The following is a 19950-nucleotide window of genomic DNA, read 5'->3' as shown; positions in this document are numbered from 1 at the left end:
TCGCCGTGTCCTCCTGCAAGCTCTTCTGTCGCAACCGTCTCTTTTGTCGACGGGTGTTTTTGGAAATATTCTCAGTGTGTGTTCTGCCTCACTCCGACTATTCATCAACTTAGAGCGTTGAACCTCAAAAAGGGAGTGTCCCACCCGGCGCTCTGGCCAAGCGCACAGTGCGTCAGGCAGATGGAAACATTCAAGCACGAGCTGCTGATTGATTATAACGCATTTTAGGTTATAATGCACGGTTCGTATTTGAGTTACACCTCCCGCTGCAATATGATTGCCCGGCAGCTGCTTCCGCATAGGGCACGTGTAGCCGCGTATACGCTAACCGCATATACACGTCACAGGCCAGAATGACAACGATCGTTTCACTATATTAGAAAAATAAAGTGGTCCATCGATTGTTCTTTGCAGAGCCACTACTCTCAACATGGTATTCTGATGAATGTTGGATTTCTGGAAAATCAATTAAGCAAGAAAATCCACCCATTTTTATCCATCGCAGCGAGCGATCCTTTTGCCACTTGCCGTCAACTAAAAATGACATCACAGTTGCTCAGGTGATGGTAACGCTCGTGAAAACGGCGTGTTCACATTAGGAAATGGCTCCACCTGACGCAGCGCGGGTGGAGTGTGGCGCGTGGGATTGCGCTTGGTACCGCGCCACAGACCGGTGGTTGGGCACCACTGGTGTACTGCATTGGGGGAGGGACGTTGATTTGGAGCCTATTTTAGCACTTGCTGATAATCAACTACAATAAAACTGTACTGTTGGTTTAGCACATCTTAATTCAATAAAAATAATGGAACCACTTTGAGAGATGACATTTCTCTTCAGCAAAACAATAATCTGCTCGTTCCACATTCCTCTTCTTCTCCTCCTTTCGGCACGTCCCTATTCAGGGGTCGCCACAGCGAGTCAGTAATTTCCATCCGCCCCTGTAAACCGTCCTACCAACTCGCATGGTCGTCTTGGCAAAAGTTTTACGCCGGATGCCATTCCTGACGCAACCCTCCCCATTCCTCCGGGCTTGGGACCGGCACTGGGGAACAGTGCACCCCCAGGGGAGGGCACTGCCCCCCAGCGGCTGGGTTGCTCGTTCCACATTAAGATTTCAAAAAAAAAAAAAAAAAATCAAGATTAGGAGTGGCAAAAAGTCTCGATAATTTTTGTCAGTATCAGTCAATTTGCAAAATTTTAAATCAAATGCAAAAGAGCTTCCCAAAGACCATCAATACAAGTCATTTTTTGTGCTTCTGCAGTTTAACATAACCGTTCGGTGTCCTTCCAATGAGGCATTTGGTTTACTTTGGTTTGGTTTGGTGAGGCATAATCCTCGTTGGATAATCCAAAATCCTATTTTGGGATTATGGGCAAGGAGGAGAGGGTATTCATTAACTACAACAGGGAAGTGGGGTAGACGGGGATCACTCATTTAAGGCACAATTGTTCAATTTAAATGATATGATTGGTGCATTTTGTAACCGGGAACAAAATGAGCACCGATGTGAGGTCACAGTTGGGGAGGAGCTGAGAACTCCGACACCAGCCAACCTGCCCCACTGATTGATGTAAACATTTTAGACCCTGAATCAGACTGATTGTCCTCCAGCTCTAGGCCAGAGTGGCATCCATGTTGATGTAAAATGAGAACCGCCGCTGAGTAGCTGGAGGCCATGGTGACCGCGGTTACCATGGAAGTAGGAAGAGGGAAACTAAAGGGACCCGCTGACGGTGCCGGTCATTGGCTGATTTTTATTCATTGTAAATCATTGTAGCATCACAAAGTGGCTGTCAGGTCATTCAATAGGTGTACATATTAAAAGCATCTACATGGAAATTCTGTAAGTCTGTTTAACAGTCAGACTATTGTTCTTGGAAGTTCCTATAAATTCAGTCACTGGCCAATCTACATGTCCATCATTTGAGCAACAGTAATTGGTTGTGAGGTAACTTCCTCTACAGTCCATTAGTGGGTCGGTATGCCTCGTTCCGCTTTGCCGTGGCTTGTGTTTCTCTTCATCTCCCACTTTCCCGAATGGTCTGACTCGCACAAAATGCCTCTAAAGAATAATACGCTGTAAGCCGATGTTGTCATTTTGACTGGGAAATGAAGGAAAACGTCAGACGCAGAAAAAAAGATTTTTGCATAATCCCGCTCCCAAACAAACATCCTGGCTCAGTGATAAGAATGGTGATTCTATGAGAGCGCAATCAAATGAAGGAAATGAAAACGAGTGCTGCAAACGACTGTAAAAAGCGAAGGACACAATGATGGAAGGGATCAGTGAACCGCTCGAGTATAATAAACAGCCCATTACTGATGTGTCACATTTACACAGGCCAGTCATTTACTAAATGATGCGACTGAATAAGCAAAAAAACGTCAGTCTGGTCTTAGTAATCCTAAATGATGTTTCGTGAGCAGAATGAGTCAGTCGCTCTTGCCCGGGCTGAGCCACATAAAGTCGTCAACAGAGCGGAGAACGTTTGAAGGAGTCTTTACCCGACTGTTAATTTATGAAGACAAAGCGCGAGAGGAAGGGGGTGGTTTAAAAAAAAAAAAAAAAAAAAAGAACAGAAAGAAAGAAAATAGTTGAGCTGGCCTCGAGGCTGGCCCGAGAAGTCATTAATAAAATGAAGCTAGAGGGCTGATGAGAAAAGATGAAATAGTAAAGTGAAAATACAGTAGTGTTACTGTTGAGGCTGACAGACCATAATTAAAACATAGCTGCTCTAGTCCACAGCAGTCTGCAGGCTAAGACTGGTACTCAGACGACGATAATCCTGACAGTGTGATAGATGTCGCAGGCACAAGGATACGTCTTATCTCAAAGTCCTCGTGGCGGCGTGGCTTCAAGCGCCGAATGACACTTTTGTTATCAACTGACGAGCAATGTTCATTGCATCAAGTCAATGACAACCCGCACGACAAGGGGGAGCAACACTAGTATGGCGATATCATGAATATGCAAAAATTGGATGTCGGGAAAACAATATTGGATGTTTTAAAGGAAACATTATGTGTGCACTTGCTCACAAATTCAAAACAGTTCCAAAGTGTGGCCAAGGTGAAGAGTTTTTTTTCCACCCTTAATGTGACCTTTAACCTCTAAATCAGTGGTTCTTAACCTGTGTTCGAACGAACCCAAGCGGTTTGGTGAATCGTCTCAGGGGTTCGACGGAGCCTCTGCCATGGAGGGTAAGACACACCCGACTCAACATGTCAATTAGTTATGACACGCCCGCTTGGCCATCGCTGGCTGCAGATGATCACATGACATTGCTTGTCCAATCAGTGCTGTGGGAAATTTAGTTCGTGTAGTAGTCAATGTGTGACTGTCGTACGTACGTCATACAATTAAAAAAAAATAAAGTATACTTATCCTTTAAGATTTTATTGACTTTTTTCTGTTTTTAATAAATGTGTTTTTTTAATATCTTGAACTTGTAAAAAAAAAATATATATAGATTTATTTTTCACCAAGGGTTCGGTGAATGTGCATATTAATTGGTTGGGTTCGGTACCTCTAAGGTTAAGAAAAACTGCTCTAAATCATAGTAGAGGGGAAGTAAAAAGAACAGATCGTGTGATTGCACAAGTGTGCTCACCCTCTTCTCAGTGGCGATTCAGCAAACACCTGCCACCATTCAAAGTGAAGCATAACTGGTCCAGTGAAGCATAACTGTCTTAAATGGTTGACTGACTCAGAGCACAACACCTATTCGGGATGGCCCCTGTTTGAGGAAAGACAGTATTTATATTTATTACTGAAGCATTTCCCGACTTCTCAGCTAGTCAAAGAATACTACCATACCTACCACACCAATATGACTGCGAATCAAAACAGAGCATTGTTATCTTTGTGAAGGCCGGAGTTTTCAGACAGCTCTTGTATTACATCTCATTAGACTGTGTCAGCGGTCCTCTTGTTGAGGCTCGTCTCTGTATAAGCCAACTGATAGCCTTATTGTTATGAAGGGAACACATGTACAATGCAAAATTCATCATGTACCTTTTCTGCTTTGGGCAAGAGAACCAAATTATTGATTTGAAGACAGCCCAAGTACACACATACTAATCATTTGGGACACATTTGAGTATTTTTCCTCATCTTAAGACAGCAGATGTCTCTGAAAGATTGTCCTGAGCAATTACCCTGTGGTGTGGAAAACAGTCTGGCCCGACAATCGTTAATGTAAAGCCTGTAAAGACCTTGAGTGGCGTTGCTACACCTGTTCAATATGTTCGATCCTCTGGATTGCATGTATGTCTGTTTCTTGTTCTACAACAGACATCTGCTTGGCGGGAGGAGACTCTCGTGTAGATGTACGGTGTAACGCACACTATCAGAGCAATAAGAACACGCTGATTTACTTTCCTCGTCATTTGTGGGGGTTTTCCACATTTACCGTATTTTCCGTACTATAAGGGGCTTCAGAGTCGAAGACGCACCTTCAAATGGCCTGTTTTAAGACTCTTTTCTTATATAGGGCACACCGCATTATAAGGCACATAGAATAGAAGCTACAATAGTGGCTGCGGTTGCGTTATGCATCCACTAGATGGAGCTACGCTAAGGGAATACAAAACAGCTTTATTTATTAGGAGCTTTCACAACCGCTGCAGCTGTAACAAAGCGCTTTACAGAACATTTTAAATACTATGTCCAAGAAATCAGAATATTGATCCATATACAGGTATCAGACGCATCGGATTATAAGGCGCCCCGGTCAGCTTTTGAGAAAATTGAATGCTTTTAGGGGCGCCATATAGTACGGAAAATGTGGTATTTAATTGGCTACGGTGGTAAAAATCTGTGTGTTTGTGCACCATTTTAAAATCCAAAAACATTTGATATTTGTTCAGTAATGACATAGCCAACTGAATACATCATCTGTGTTCTAAGTGTGCAAGATGAGACAGATTTAACACAAAAAGTGTCATCTTCCGCAGCTTCTTTTTAGAACATTGGTGACTAAGAGTCACAATCTTCTATTCTGGTGTGGCAAGACTGGGGTCTAAAGGTGTTACACAAGCTCACTGTAGCACTGGCATGCGCACCTTACAGTATGTGACAGTTGTCAAAGTTCAAAGGTGGCACTGGCTGAGTAAACGGGTTCCTTGTCACTCAGAGAGGAGAAGAAAATTGCCATACTACCAGGAAAAAAAAGCACTTGACTATACTGCACGCTAATAAACAATATGGGTGCTCATCCACTTTAATGGCAGCCATCTTTGCTGCACTCATGAATCTGCACCTTTTATGAGAGCTGAAAGAAGAATTAAAAGGGATAACAAGCTTCTCTTTGGTCTTGGTCCAATTCCATTAGAAACGTGTTAGGCAGCAGCAGCTGCAGGGGTCTTTTTGTAGAGCCACTACGGATGTACAGTTTGCCCCCACTCGTGCTTCTAATTATGGTAACAAGATGTTAGAAGCAGCTCTCGGTGTGATGCGGTGCGGCTCTACATCACGACAAGCTACAACCGCAACAATGCCAAACAAACACAGCAAATGTTCTATAATCTCTGGTCAATGAGTTCCGGTCATTCAGCTGATCAATTGTGCATGTTTGGCTGAATTGTTTCTGCATGCAGCTGTTTTGGATGAGTTGCAGACATTATGATTAATACCACTCTCTGCCTTGAATTCATCTTTCTCTCACAGCGTCAATCTGAAGTGAGCTTTATTGTCTTTCTAAAGAGAGACACAATGTCATTTCAGCAATTGTCATGTTGACTATAACAAAAAGGAAGAGCTATGGGTGTCGTTACGTTGAGCCTCCAACAGCATTTAAACTTGATAAAAATCCATTTCTTGAATAGATTGGAAACATATTTAAACATTAAAAAAAACTGCAAGTCTAAAATGTTGAGGAAAATTCTGTAGTGTCTGAGTGTGGCTTTAAGAGGCGGGGCCCACGGTGGGCTGGCGCGTGACGTGTGAGTGTCTGGACGTGAGCTGTGTCCAACAGCTTCTCCAGTGTGCCAAACGTGTTTTCCTCCTCTTGTGTAATTCACAGCTTTCTGTGATACTATAACGCAGAGATTTCTGTGCCAGACCGGTACACGTGTTCCACAAATAAATCACTGTTATGCCAACACTGAATACAAGCAATTAGAAAGTCAATTTTCCATAACGCTTCCCCTTCAAAATGGGTCATTTCAATGTGCAACATATAAACGGGTTGAATTCATTTAGTTCAGATCATCCAGAGAGATTTTCTCATCCCAATCATAATAATATTAAGTGAATCGATTCAATGATCTTCAATTTTACTCATACGGCAAGGTGTCTCCACGTTGCCTCAAAGTAGCCCCACGCACACTTGGTGCGTTTCTAATTGCATCGCATTACGCCTTGCTCCAGTGCCGCTCGCATGGGGCCATATGCTCGGCAGCGGAGCCGCTCCGCTCCAGCGAGACAGGAGGCGCGAGAAGAAGACAAAAAGCTCCGGAGAGAGCTCATTTGCACACAAATAACGGAGCAAGACTCCTTCTTCCATGAGGCCGCCTGGCTTGTTGCTGAAGCCGAAAATCTACTCGCTCCTCTTGCGTGCGCTTTATGCTAATGACATGGTAGGAAGAAAGGGTTGAACCCAAAGCAAATGTGAGCGTCTAAAAATGGACCATGGATTTTGGGTTGAGGCTCCTCCAACATCGAATTGGATGTTATAATTGCCAGTGGTATGTGAGGTGTAATTAGTGTGTTGTCACTGGTGAAAACACGCTCTGTGAAACTGCGACACGCTATGCTGCTCTTCATAACATGACAGTCAAAACAATGTTTTTTTTTTTTTTAAGTTATGTGCTGCCATCACCACCAGACACCTAAACGTAATGGAGCAAGCGACCTGTCCTTGTAACCTTTTGAAGCTCAAAGTTGGAAACCGACTAATGTCAAAAATGTAATCAAAGGGGGAAAAAAACGGATGGCGGTAACAGAGTGTGCCTTTTGCTGCCAAGTGATGACTTCTTATGCCACTGTGCTCAATGTTTGGCATTTAATAGCTTCAAACAACGTATATGTCGCTGCTTTGGTCAACCGAGAACCCTCTGTTGTAATAAATAATACAATTTTCATTACACTACGCCATCATGGGGAACAAACAGAGACTTTGTGGAGATGCAGCAGACGAGGAGGCAAAAGCGAGTCATGTCACTGTATTTTCCACTACAAAACTGACCGTCCTGGCAGCAAGTGACACCCTTTCAACCCTTTCATGTCGATCATTCCTTGGAATCCAGAAACAGGTCATACTCCCAAGTGTCCCTTAAAGGTACAGGTCTCTGGTAGTGAGTGTATCCCTTGGGACTCAGTGGAACTTTTCTGTTTTCTCATGTTATACTTCTCTTGGAAAGACAATCCTTGACTTGTTGGGATCGTTTTATCAGATAAAACTTTGAGAGGACGCGGAGGATGCGTGTCACGTCGGGATATATCATCCCCACTCGCTCCGTGTCTCCAGTCGTACCCCCTTTATAAAACAGCCTCTTTCGTGTGATTTTTGTGTAGCCGGCAGGCTCATGCATAATGTAGACACTATTACGGCAGCCTCTTGGGACTGGATTTACATTGCAGGGCTTAATACTCAATTTCAATATAGTGGATACTGCATATCCAATTTTCTTAACTGTCTCTTTACTGTATATCACTGTTTACATTTATTACCTAATGCCCATTGGTTGAAATATAGGTAACCTTGGCATTATTCCTCAGGCCGCCTTTGCCTTTTGCTTATTGAACGTACATCTCTTAATGTACCATATTTACAACTTATTTGTCTGTTCTTTGATTACTTTTGATTATAGTGTGAGTTTGTATTTTGAAGACAAACCTCGCATCGAATTGGTACCTCCCGTCTGGTCGTTTAAGCTGCCATGAAGGCATTTCCACGACATGCTAGGAATTGCGTTCAGTTTGGGCTTGCGCGACAAGAGTGATCGTCAAGGGTGTCGACCTCCCGAAAAACTCCAGAAGAGCCACCCAGGCCGCATCCTGCCTCTTTCTTTCATCGCAATCATCCTCACATGGCCGCCTTCATTACACAGCGGTTGATGGCAAACAGATCAATGGAGCCGCGCCAAGTACACAAGTGCAAAGCAGACGCCAAAGCCAAGAAACCTTCTGTCAGGTGTCCGATTTTGAACATGCATGTTCAGTGTATCTACGCCAGATTATTATTAACACCGCGTTCAATAAGACGTAGTGCGTAACAAATGTATCCTAGCAAAGAAAATGCTGCATCATGAAGTCATGCAGACTCTTTCAATTTCAGCGAACTGCGGAAGTTACGCTGTTTTGTACAGAAATTAAGAATTTCAAAGTAGAGGTTGACCGATATGGTTTGTTTTTTTTCAGACCAATACTCATTATTAGTAGTCCTACAAAACTGTAATTGTAGGATACATTTCTCCACCCGCCCCACCCTCCTCCCCCCAAAAAATCATAGTTGTCATGGTGACAAAATCCATACTCGCCAGGACGGAGACAAGAAATAGGATGTGTAATAATTGAGTATTTTGAGGCATGTTATTAAGACACCTGGGAAATGTTTGAAACTGTGAAGAAAATGAATCATATGTCTCCTTTTTAAAGAAAACAGTGGAGGAAACGAGAGGGTTAATGTTGTTTGGCTGTTAATATCACTCCGAAATATATTAAAGGGTGGTTTCACATTTCAACAAGTTTACACATGACATTATTCACCTGAGAAAAATGTGACATCCTTAGCCTAACTGATCATTCCTGTGCACTTTTTCCACTAGCTTGCACTTCTACGAACATATTTCCTCCCCAGACAAGCAAAGGATGTGCAGCGGCTCCATTTGTCACACTTCAGTCTCATGTAAATTCAAGTGAGTTTTTTAATGAGAAATCGCTTCTACCCGCTACATGTGATGCTAAATGTTTTCTGTTTGCGTCCAAACGCCAAACCCTTACTTTACTATCTGCACAAGATGAGAGGGCGGGTCAGGCGTGCCAATCCGTAAAGAAATTTTAATTAACAGACTGGCAGAGTTTGTGCTCAGTGTGACAACTCCATTATTCCCGCGGTGATAAAACACTGGCCGAGCTGAACAAATTCAGCTCATTAGCTGGCGGCTCAAGTAGACGCGATCAGCTAAGTGTTATTTTTGGAGCGGTGACACCGAATGTGGAGGCACTGTTTCAAAGTGTCTTCTCTGAGCTTTGACCTTTGACGAGCTGTCTAATTTTTATCGTCTCAGTTTTTGAAAAACTGGTCTGACTTTGGAGGAAGAAAAATAGCAGGAAAAGATGCCAAAATAGTATGGTAAAACCGCAATGTATGAAGTTGTGGTCACAAATAAAAATCCGCGATAGGGTGAATCCGCAATAACTGAACTGCAAGTTAGCGAGGGAACACTGTATACTGTATTGTGATTTACAGCAGTGGTCCCCAACCTTTTTTGTGTCACGGACCGGCTGACAGGCAACCATTTTTTTTCATTGCTTTTAAATTGTCCGTTTTAAAGCACTGCTACTGTCAACAAAGATAATTCTAGAGCAGTGGTTCTTAACCTAGTTAGAGGTACCGAACCCAACCAGTTCAGATGCACATTCACCAAACCCGTCATTAGTGAAAAACAAAAATGTCTTTTTACAAATTCAAGACATAAAAAACGCATTTATTTCAAACAGAAAAAAGTAAATAAAATGTCAAGACATTAGTATAAGTTTTTTTTTTAATTTTACGGCGTACTATCACGACAGTTACACGTTGACGACTGAGCGAACTAAATTTCCCGCAGCATTGATTGGACAAGCAATGTCATGTGATTATCTGCAGCCAGTGATGACCAAGCGGGCGTGTCATAACTAACTGACATGTTGAGTCGGGTGCGTCTTAACCTCCGTGGCAAAGGCTACGTCGAACCCCTGAGACCGATTCACCAAACCCCTAGGGTACGATCGAACCCAGTTTAAGAACCACCGTTCTCGAGTAATTCAGCATTTTAACATTCCTTCATTTCAAACAGTGTTACTGTACTGCACAACATATATAGAATAAAATAAAATAACACAGTGAATTAATTAAGAAACAGACCAATTAGGAATAATAAATACGCCTTATAATGTAAACATATTAATCTGGAGTTTATGATCCTACATACGGTGTTAGCATCATTGCTACTTGCAAATGTGACGTGATTGATTGCTGCTTTCACCTGGTGGCTGCTGGCTCGTTATTAGCGACTAAACTGCTAATGTTTACGTGGGCAGGCTGTTCTAACTTCGCTCGCATTTTTGCTACTTGTTCAAATGATTCAACAGGTTTCTTGTTTTGTCTTGTTTTTGACGACACAGCATGGACAACAGCTTCCTACTCCACATGGCATTCGAGATGCTGCTAGGGGAGGAACTTCTCTTGTCAAAATAGCTTCATCTTCGGAAGTCATGGCTGCCCATCAGCTGCGCGTTTAGCTGTACATTTGTTACAATTACTTGTTGTTCACTGCTGCTTCTTTCATTTATTGGCGGATTCTGTTTATTTCAACATGCAAACAAATTTTAGGACTCTGATTGGCCAGAGTTGCGCCCATATTTGCCTTGTCTGATGATGTAAATTTGCTCCCATAATAGCTTTGGGGTCTGTCTCTGTGCGGACCGCTGATTTACGGAAGCATGGTATTGCCAAACATTTTTGACTGGCATATACACATAAACATATTTGCATGTATGATCGAAACTTAGTTGTCGGCTGAATGCTAAAAACACTAAAATGGCCACTTTTTTCTTGAACCTTTCTCATGCCTTTAAAATTCCAACTGTTTTCTCGTAATATTTCGACTTTATTCTTGTGAAATGACACTTCTTCATGTGGTTTATTCTTGTAAAAACAAACATCTTGCTTGTAATATTGCAACTTAATTTTTATAAAATTACGAGTTTTCTTTGCAATATTCCATCTTTCCTCCTTATCATTTTTGAAACTCTTTTTTTAAATTAGGCACACACTTCTTTTTTGTAATGTTTTTATTTTAACGGTAATTCCCTTACTTGAAAGCCTGAATATGACTTAAAGTGAGGTTTATAACTTGAACAGATCCAATCGTGCTCAAAATTTGACCTTAGCTATCGTGCCGCTGATATGACTTTGCAAAAAATTTAAAATACACCACATGAGTGCATCTACCTTCATCCGGGTCGTTCCTGGCCGACGCTTCCAAGAGCGCCACGCTGGCTGCGAACGACACTCGCCTCTTGGCCTCGGCGTGCTGATAGCCGTTGGCGTTGCGTCCCTTCCTGTCTGCCTTGCGCTTTTTGTTCTGCATCTCCTTCTCGTACACGGCCCACCGTTTGAGCTGCTGCGTGCGCCGCTTCTGGGCCGCCCGCAGCCTCTCCAGACTGGGGACTTTGTCCAGCTGCTGCAGCTCCTGGATCAACTCCAGGTGGCTGGCCATGATGGTGAAGCGTCGGAGTGGGTTGGGGACGGTGGTGGTGGTGGGCAGAGCAGAGCAGAGCAGATGGCGGAAGTCTAGCGAGGGCTGCACCTTCGGCGGTGGCCTCCTCCTGTCATTCTCTTCGTCAGCATCATTGTCGTCGCTGTGATGATTTCCGATGCAGTTCTGACAAGAAAGCGACAGAAAGAGAAGCATCATTATTATCAAGATCATATTGCAAATCATGTCATCTCCCCCGCATTGAAATGAATGAAAATGCCCCTCATTGTTTCAAGCCCACCCCCGAAAAAACACCAACACAATTTTAGCATATTAGGTCGGACGCGACAGTATCGCACAATATAAAAACAGACAGTAAAAATGTGATTCAACAGAATGTAAATAATGAAACAGTATTTGCGTCGTGATTATATGCTTTAATTCAATGACCATTGTGCTGCTGCTTCTGGTGTGTGCGTCTTCGCCACCAAGGGACAGTATAAAATTATACAATACAGTATATATGATATGGTAAACAATTTTATATTTAGTTTGAGTGAAAACTTCAGTGGCAATTAGGGGTGAACGATTTTGAAAAATGATCTAATTGCAATTGTGTTTTTCCTTCAATATAATGATTGCGATTTAATATTTATTCATTATTTATTCATAATTCATATCTTTTTCAATTCAAATCGTTTTCGTTACACCTTGAATAAGGATGTCAGAAATTGCAATAAGAGTAAATCTTTGACTTCATCATTTCACCTTTTCATTATTCATGAAACGATGTTAGGTAATCATCTCTAATCACTACATAAATTAATTCACATTTCAGTCGAATCTCAAGGCACCAAGGCATTATCAAACATTTATTGAGCGTAACAGTATGCATGTGTGCCCCTCCCCCCCGCCTCCTTTCCTATGGAAGACCTGAGCTGAGAGTCAAACCAATAATTTAAACAAAACAATAATCTCTGTCTGTCAATGATCTTCAGCGAGACTTCTATAATTAATTAGTTATCAAAAAAAAATAGGCCTACATCTGCATTTCTAGCCAGCCAACTGCAAACATAAATAAATAAAAAGGCTTGTTTTCTTAATTTTCCGTTAGCCTCATGCGTCCGTCTCCTGCCACTCTACCAAGGTTAACCACTTCCTGGATGCTGCACATGAAAGATAAGCTCTCAAACTAGGGCAGAGCAGTCATTTTTCCAACAACTACCGAAACAGAAATTTCCACCCGAAGAAAGAGCAAAAAGCAAAAGCCTTTGAAACGTCGGCCAAGAACGTGTACTGTTTTGAGAAGTTAAAAACAACTTCTCAAAAGGGTTTGAATGAAAACTTGACATTCCTTTACCGTCATGAACATTTGTGACAATGACAGTCAAGATATAACACCCAGAAAGTCTTTCGATAGCCCCCCACCCACCCACCCTTTGCTTATTTACACTAAAGTGTGTATTTATATGCTTGAATAATCAACCACTTACTTGGCTCGCTGCCTTCCGTGCCGCCTAATCCAACAACCAATAGTGCAATGTGATGTTAAGTCTCGTTTCCTTTGCAGCCGCCAAACAGCCGCACGCATGCGAGGTCAGGAAACCAATCGTCATAAATCACACCATCACTTCGGGTATGTGTGACGATTGTGAAGGAGTGAGTGAGACGGGGAAAAAAAAAAGCGCGAGAAGTTTAAACCAAATTGGAAATGATTTCCGAGGCTGATCGTTAAAGTAGCAGGCTCGCAATTTGTTCTGGTAGGATTTCAAACTAATATATATATATATATATTTCTCTCTCTCGCTCTCTACTTAATTCTCGGAAAACGTAATTCTTGTGAAATGTACTTCTTCATTCTTGTTAAAAAAGGTGAACTTTTTAATGTGATGTTCTGATTTATTACTCGTCCTATTAAGACATTTGTTTCTTTTAATATGGGGCGGGGGGGGCTTTCTCTTTCGGAATTATCAATCTTTTAATATTAGGACGAGCGGCACTGTGGCGACTGGTTATCACATCGGCCTCACAGTGCGGAGGTGGAGGGTTCGATTCTGGCCTTCCTGTGTGGAGTTTGCATGTTCTCCCCGTGCCTGCGTGGCTTTTCTCTGGGCCAAACAGCCGCACGCATGCGAGGTCAGGAAACCAATCGTCATAAATCACACCATCACTTCGGGTATGTGTGACGATTGTGAAGGAGTGAGTGAGACGGGGAAAAAAAAAAGCGCGAGAAGTTTAAACCAAATTGGAAATGATTTCCGAGGCTGATCGTTAAAGTAGCAGGCTCGCAATTTGTTCTGGTAGGATTTCAAACTAAAGCTGACAGCTGTTTTCTTTTTTTTCCCTTGTGTCAAGACGGCAAGGTTGAATGCATCTTTTCACAAAAGGCTAAAAGAGCCAAGAAAGCAGGGATGGGAATGCTAATCGCTTAATGATTAAAGAAGTCAGTCCACCGTGTGGAATTGATTGTTGAGGATTGTCTTGGGTACTCTGGTTTCCTCCCACATTCCAAAAACATGCTTGGCTAAACGGTAGACAACCGCCCGTCTTACACTCACAATCACACCGAAGGATAATTTGGAGCATTCAGTCAATCTATGCATTTAAATAGGAGTAAACAGAGATGATTCCAACTTTACGGGCAACAGAATTTGAATGTCCAAATTGTTAAGCAGAGCTGAAGAAGCGAGAGTGCAGTATTTGTAGACAATTGTGAAGATATAAAGTGAGAACGAGGAGCTGTAAGTCACCACTGTGATATCACAGCCGCTCCCCAGGGTCCAAGGCTTGCAAATCACAGATTGACCTCAATCAGCTCCCTGGCAGCAGATCGGAATGCTACAGTGCACTGCACATTTTTATGGAGAGGAGGGTGAAAAAAAGTGGCACGGCCTCAATTTGATGCAGCTCATCTAAGAGAACAGCAGGAACGATGATAAACATTCTTGCCAGCCGTCAGTTATACTTGATTTTTTTTTTTTGCGGTGAGAAACCGTTCATGTGTATTTTGTTTCGACGGCCGCGTTCACAACACCAAAAGTCTCATTTGTCGACTTGACGAGAAGGATGCCGTTCCGCTCTTCAGCTATTTTTACTTCAAAACAAAATAACAATCATGGCACGACTAGTCAGACTTTTCGATGTACACAAAAGACCAATTCCTCTCAAATATTGAGCATAAATCTGTCTAATTGGGTTCTGTAAGCATTTCTCCTTGCTAACAAACTCCATCCATCTCACACGTGCGTAGTGTACCAAGATGGAGATGTGTTGCACTGTGTGAAGCATATGGTGGTCACACCATATAACTGATGTTAAAATATAGCCAGATAGCAACCTCTGTACCAAAAACACAGTAGATGGGTCAATATTCTTTTCGGAATTAGGTTCTCTTGCCAAGTAAAAGTACAAGTGATGCTAACAGCCTAACAGTCAAGTATGCTAATATACAGCAACATGAGTACAGAGGAATGGAAAATCTCCTAATATGAATATAAATAAGAACGACAATGTAAATGTTGCACAATCAGTAATCACTTCTTATTTATGTGTGTTAGTTACAGTATATGATGAACATTATCTATATTATATCTATAATCACCTCGATAAAGATGATTGCAGTTCCCCAGTGACCTCAATCCAGCGAGCTGAGTGAGATTTTATTGTGATTTGAAAATGGTGATTATCCTCAGTCAGTCAAAAAAAAAAAAAAAAAAAGTAAGCAAAAGCATTTGAACTCCTTTTAAGACAATGTCAAACTTTTACATAATGTTCTTCACTTTTATAGTTCTCGACATCTACGGTGGCTAATAACAGTTTAAGGCCACATAGCGGCACGCCTGTGCCAAGAATACATGTTCAGCCTAGTTCAGTCTATTCACACGTTTCATTTTTTTCTTCCTCTTAAAGTAAAGTTGTCCCCCAGTTGTTACTTTTACAGCACTTTATAGGCTATTTAAGTATTGTCCTCTTTCAGTAAATGTGTCGGCAGACAGGTTTTGTTTAATATACAGCACTTTATACATATGCAATACGATAGGCCGTGTCTATATGCTCAAGTTCAGGCTATTAAGTGTTTCATAAATGTTAAAAGTGTTAAAGTACAAATCCTTGTTTCATTTACAGCACTTTTTAAAAGCCTATAGGCTATGCTCAGGTAGGCTAATTGAGTCTCTAAAAAAATAACAATGTTCATTGCTAATAAAGCACTTTAAACTTTCAGTACATCTAAATGCTTTCTTGACTTCTCCTTCCTTACCGACCACCAAGTGACCCCAGGGCCCAGGGACTAATGTATATGTTAAATAATGTCAATTAAATCAAAGCATTTTGTTTTTCATATGTAAAAAAATAAAAAAATAAGTGATTCTGTCCATTTCAGGGTTTTGGGGAGCCAAACCCTCAAATTTACAGGACGTCGGAGCTTTTATGACGGAGTTCTAATGATACGGCCACGGTGTAACCCAAATTTGTACTCAAAGTAAGTCAGAGTTGTACGTTGTTAGACTGTATTTAACTTGTACTAACTGTATGAACTGTATAACTTATACTAACATGCCAAGTATGAACCCTGTGATCGACTGGTGACCTATCCTGCTTCTTTCGCCAAAAGTCCACTGTGATAGACTCCAGCCGAGAAAATGGATGGAAGACAACCTTCTTTATTTACACTTGTCCAGCAGTAAAAATTGGCTGTACCGAGAGTAAAGACTTTATGATGGCAACTACAATACTCCCAATCCTGTCTTTTAGACACACTTCAACAATGATGAAGAGACTTAGGTGCGTTTGGAGAGCCGCTGCAGCGATGCGCCACTTGAACAATCTCTTCTCTTGCACTCCCTCCTCTCGTTCCCCGGGGCGTCCTCTTGGAGGACATTTTTATTCTGTCTGGGTGACTTGTCCTCGTTGGCACTGGGCTCGCTGGCAGCATGGAAGGAGAACGTATCACCTCGAGTGGAACCTTGATTTAAAGAGCTCGGGTTGTCTCCATTCTGGGACGTCATCGCCCTTGTTGCAACGATCCACTCGGGTATACCGTCAGACAGCAGACTGGAGAAAAACCTACAGGGGGTGTCACTGACTGATGGGATCCATCAGCCAATTTTACATGATTCTTTTTCCATTTTGAGGGCTTTCTCATACTGTAAATCCCACCAAATTGAAAAATTATATAAGTCAACAAATAAATATTGCCCTAATATCCAATCCATAAGAAATGTTTTTCTTGTGTAAGCCGAGAAAAAAATGTTCGCGCTGGAATGCCCCTCATCTTCTCCTATGAGGTCTGGGGACTGAGATGGCCATGGGAGGAGTTTGATTCCAAAAAGTCCCAAGCACCTGTGCCCGAAAAGACATGGCAAGTTTTCCATTTTGGTTTGAATCCACCATTTTTGTGTCATTTGTACAGGTTTTGTCCAGTTCCGAGCTGGTTCTAACCACCGCTACTCGATGTAATAACTTTGCTCCCGGTGCTGTGAATTCCTCCAAACTCTATATACTCGCATTGATTTTTCCATCTGACGCGTCTCACAAATTTCGCTTTCCCCCCGGCCACGGGGCTAATTCACTACACTCGATGCTGCCTGACTCAGTCTCACCAGTGTGTTGTCGTCAATCGGCTATTGTAGTCTCAAACCGATCCAGCTGCATACCAGACCCACGACTGCAGACCAGCTGTACTACAACACCACAAGATGATCACAATTCAACTCAAATACGGTGGGCACCTCTGGGATTTGCAGAAAACTGGAGCTTCCGCTGCATGCTAAGAAGGATGCTCACAGCTTCTGAATGATCTGAACTCCTGTTTCCAATATTTCCCTGCTGACTTTGAATATGAGGCGGGCTGCATCCTGGCCTGGTCACCAGCCAATTGCAAACCATTCACAGTACTGGAGACCAAACAACCATTCTCACATTTACATTCACTCCTAAGGACAATTTAAAGCCTTCGATGTATGGTTTTGGACTGTGGGAATAAAAAGAAAATCCATGCAAACACAGGGAGAACAAATGGCAAAGTCCGCACAGGAAATGAGGAGCTGCGATTCAAATCCCGAAGCTTACAACCGCGAGGCAGACACGCTAATCGATCGTCCGCTGTGCTGTGCCACAAGGTGAATATTTAAGATGGGGAAAATACACGCGCAATAAGAAATTGCAACACCTTGTCAAGTTTTGGCAACAGATTGTGACAAATGCATGGAAATAGTTTCTGCGCATTTGTGAGGCCACCACAGTGTCAACAGCAGGTCCTCGTCTCAGACTACCAAACAGTGAGTAAAGTGAAGCATTTAAACATGCTCTCACTGATCACTTTGTACACTTCTTGTTTGTTTGGGCGGGTGTTTTTTGTGCACATAAACTCTGGAAGAACGCACATACACACCTTTCACCACACTACTGTTGAGCAGGTCACGTTGACTTGCGTATTGTCGTTGCATCTGTGGACCAAATGATCCTTATTCCTTATATTTTCATGATGTGTTGGTCGCACCGCAGCCTGAGTCTTGAATTCTAAATATTTTATTTACACATTAGCTTCGTAGCAAACAGCAATTCTGTCCATTTTTCATAGCTGCTGGAGCAAAGCTAGGAAGCCATATACCTCTGTAACATCTCGGATCATAAGCACATAATTTGACAACATTTCTCCATGGGGAGAATTAACAATCAATTCATTATTTTGCAAACATGGGAGAATCTCTCCTTGATTGATCTGAATTGCTTTTCGATGTCAGGGTTGAGAACGTTAATGCTGCCAGGGGAGTTGTGCCACAGCACTGATGTAGGGTTTAGATGACGTCATGTTGGGCTTCTTTAGACAGAAGACACACCAGTCAACAGCATCAAATAATGCCCTTCATTTCTTCATAATTGCCTCACAACACAACAATTAAACAATTCCACACAATCACAAGCGTCATTACCAGTCGCTGTGCAAGTACGACACGCACGGGTTCACAAACCGCTTTGTAATAGACGACTGTAATTCGGCAGCTTGGTGATGAAGTGCTGCCTCCATGGATGAAAACACAAACAATACATTATGGGTGCTTCCTTTTTCCTTCATACTCTGGGTTTTCCCTTCTGCAGTTAGTAGTCTCTCGCTTTGTCGCAACATCCGAGCTCAGAACCAAGACCGGGGGCAGAGTGGCTGATTTGCACCCACTCAGAACAATCATTCAGTGGGACTAGAAAAAGGGGGTGTCAAGTAGGCTGCTGAGGGAAGGCACTTGCATCAGTAGTAGACTGCGGGTTGAACCGTAGTTCACCTTTGAGCTACCAAACTCGAAAAACCCATCCCCCGACAGTCCATCACAGTTACGATAGGAGGTTGGAAAACAAAGCTAAAACACCACGGCGCGCTCCGTTTCGGTTGAACGGAGATGCCATGACCGAAAGGTCAGTTTACCATAATATATCCCTCTCTAAAACTTTCAAGGACAGCGGTTACTACAGTGGACAGCTTATCATTTTGCAAACATGGGAGAATCTCTCCTTGATTGATCTGAATTGCTTTTCGATGTCAGGGTTGAGAACGTTAATGCTGCCAGGGGAGTTGTGCCACAGCACTGATGTAGGGTTTAGATGACGTCATGTTGGGCTTCTTTAGACAGAAGACACACCAGTCAACAGCATCAAATAATGCCCTTCATTTCTTCATAATTGCCTCACAACACAACAATTAAACAATTCCACACAATCACAAGCGTCATTACCAGTCGCTGTGCAAGTACGACACGCACGGGTTCACAAACCGCTTTGTAATAGACGACTGTAATTCGGCAGCTTGGTGATGAAGTGCTGCCTCCATGGATGAAAACACAAACAATACATTATGGGTGCTTCCTTTTTCCTTCATACTCTGGGTTTTCCCTTCTGCAGTTAGTAGTCTCTCGCTTTGTCGCAACATCCGAGCTCAGAACCAAGACCGGGGGCAGAGTGGCTGATTTGCACCCACTCAGAACAATCATTCAGTGGGACTAGAAAAAGGGGGTGTCAAGTAGGCTGCTGAGGGAAGGCACTTGCATCAGTAGTAGACTGCGGGTTGAACCGTAGTTCACCTTTGAGCTACCAAACTCGAAAAACCCATCCCCCGACAGTCCATCACAGTTACGATAGGAGGTTGGAAAACAAAGCTAAAACACCACGGCGCGCTCCGTTTCGGTTGAACGGAGATGCCATGACCGAAAGGTCAGTTTACCATAATATATCCCTCTCTAAAACTTTCAAGGACAGCGGTTACTACAGTGGACAGCTTATCATGTTATCAGGTTACAGGGTGCATGAAAGGGTTCAGTAGTCTTTCATTTAAAAAAAGTTTCAGAGATACTTATTTAAGGCCATCTACTGTAGTGTACTGTCATCAACTATGATCCATTACCAAAAGGAAGTTTGCTTTTACAGAATCGACACTAATGAGACACAGAGGACCCAAGCAACTCCGATGCGGCGCTTCACTGGGCTTACAATTAGTTGACTATCAAAACAACAGAGGCTGTCACTGTTGGGTTCTGCACCGTAAATTGGTTTGCCG

General features: G+C 42.5%; 1 protein-coding gene across 3 annotated transcripts in view; it reads right to left on the bottom strand.

Moving 5' to 3' along the window:
* ppp1r16b (protein phosphatase 1, regulatory subunit 16B) overlaps positions 1–19950 on the bottom strand; it is a 59255-nt gene that overhangs the window by 29425 nt on the left and 9880 nt on the right. For 2 of the 3 annotated variants that reach the window (XM_019861098.1, XM_019861096.1), the window contains exon 2: positions 11162–11594. In XM_019861098.1, the coding sequence (XP_019716657.1) occupies positions 11162–11429 (268 nt within the window). In that variant the 5' untranslated portion in view covers positions 11430–11594. Of the gene's footprint in view, positions 1–11161; positions 11595–12901; positions 13019–19950 lie in introns of those variants that run through there. The other variant, XM_019861097.1, reaches the window with a different exon arrangement.

This window comes from Hippocampus comes, unplaced genomic scaffold (genome assembly GCF_001891065.2).
Source record: "Hippocampus comes isolate QL1 unplaced genomic scaffold, H_comes_QL1_v1.1 scaffold40, whole genome shotgun sequence".
In the NCBI taxonomy this organism is placed as follows: Eukaryota; Metazoa; Chordata; class Actinopteri; order Syngnathiformes; family Syngnathidae; genus Hippocampus; species Hippocampus comes.
Note: the sequence above shows the minus strand (reverse complement) of the source record. Positions and strands in the feature narration are given on the sequence as shown.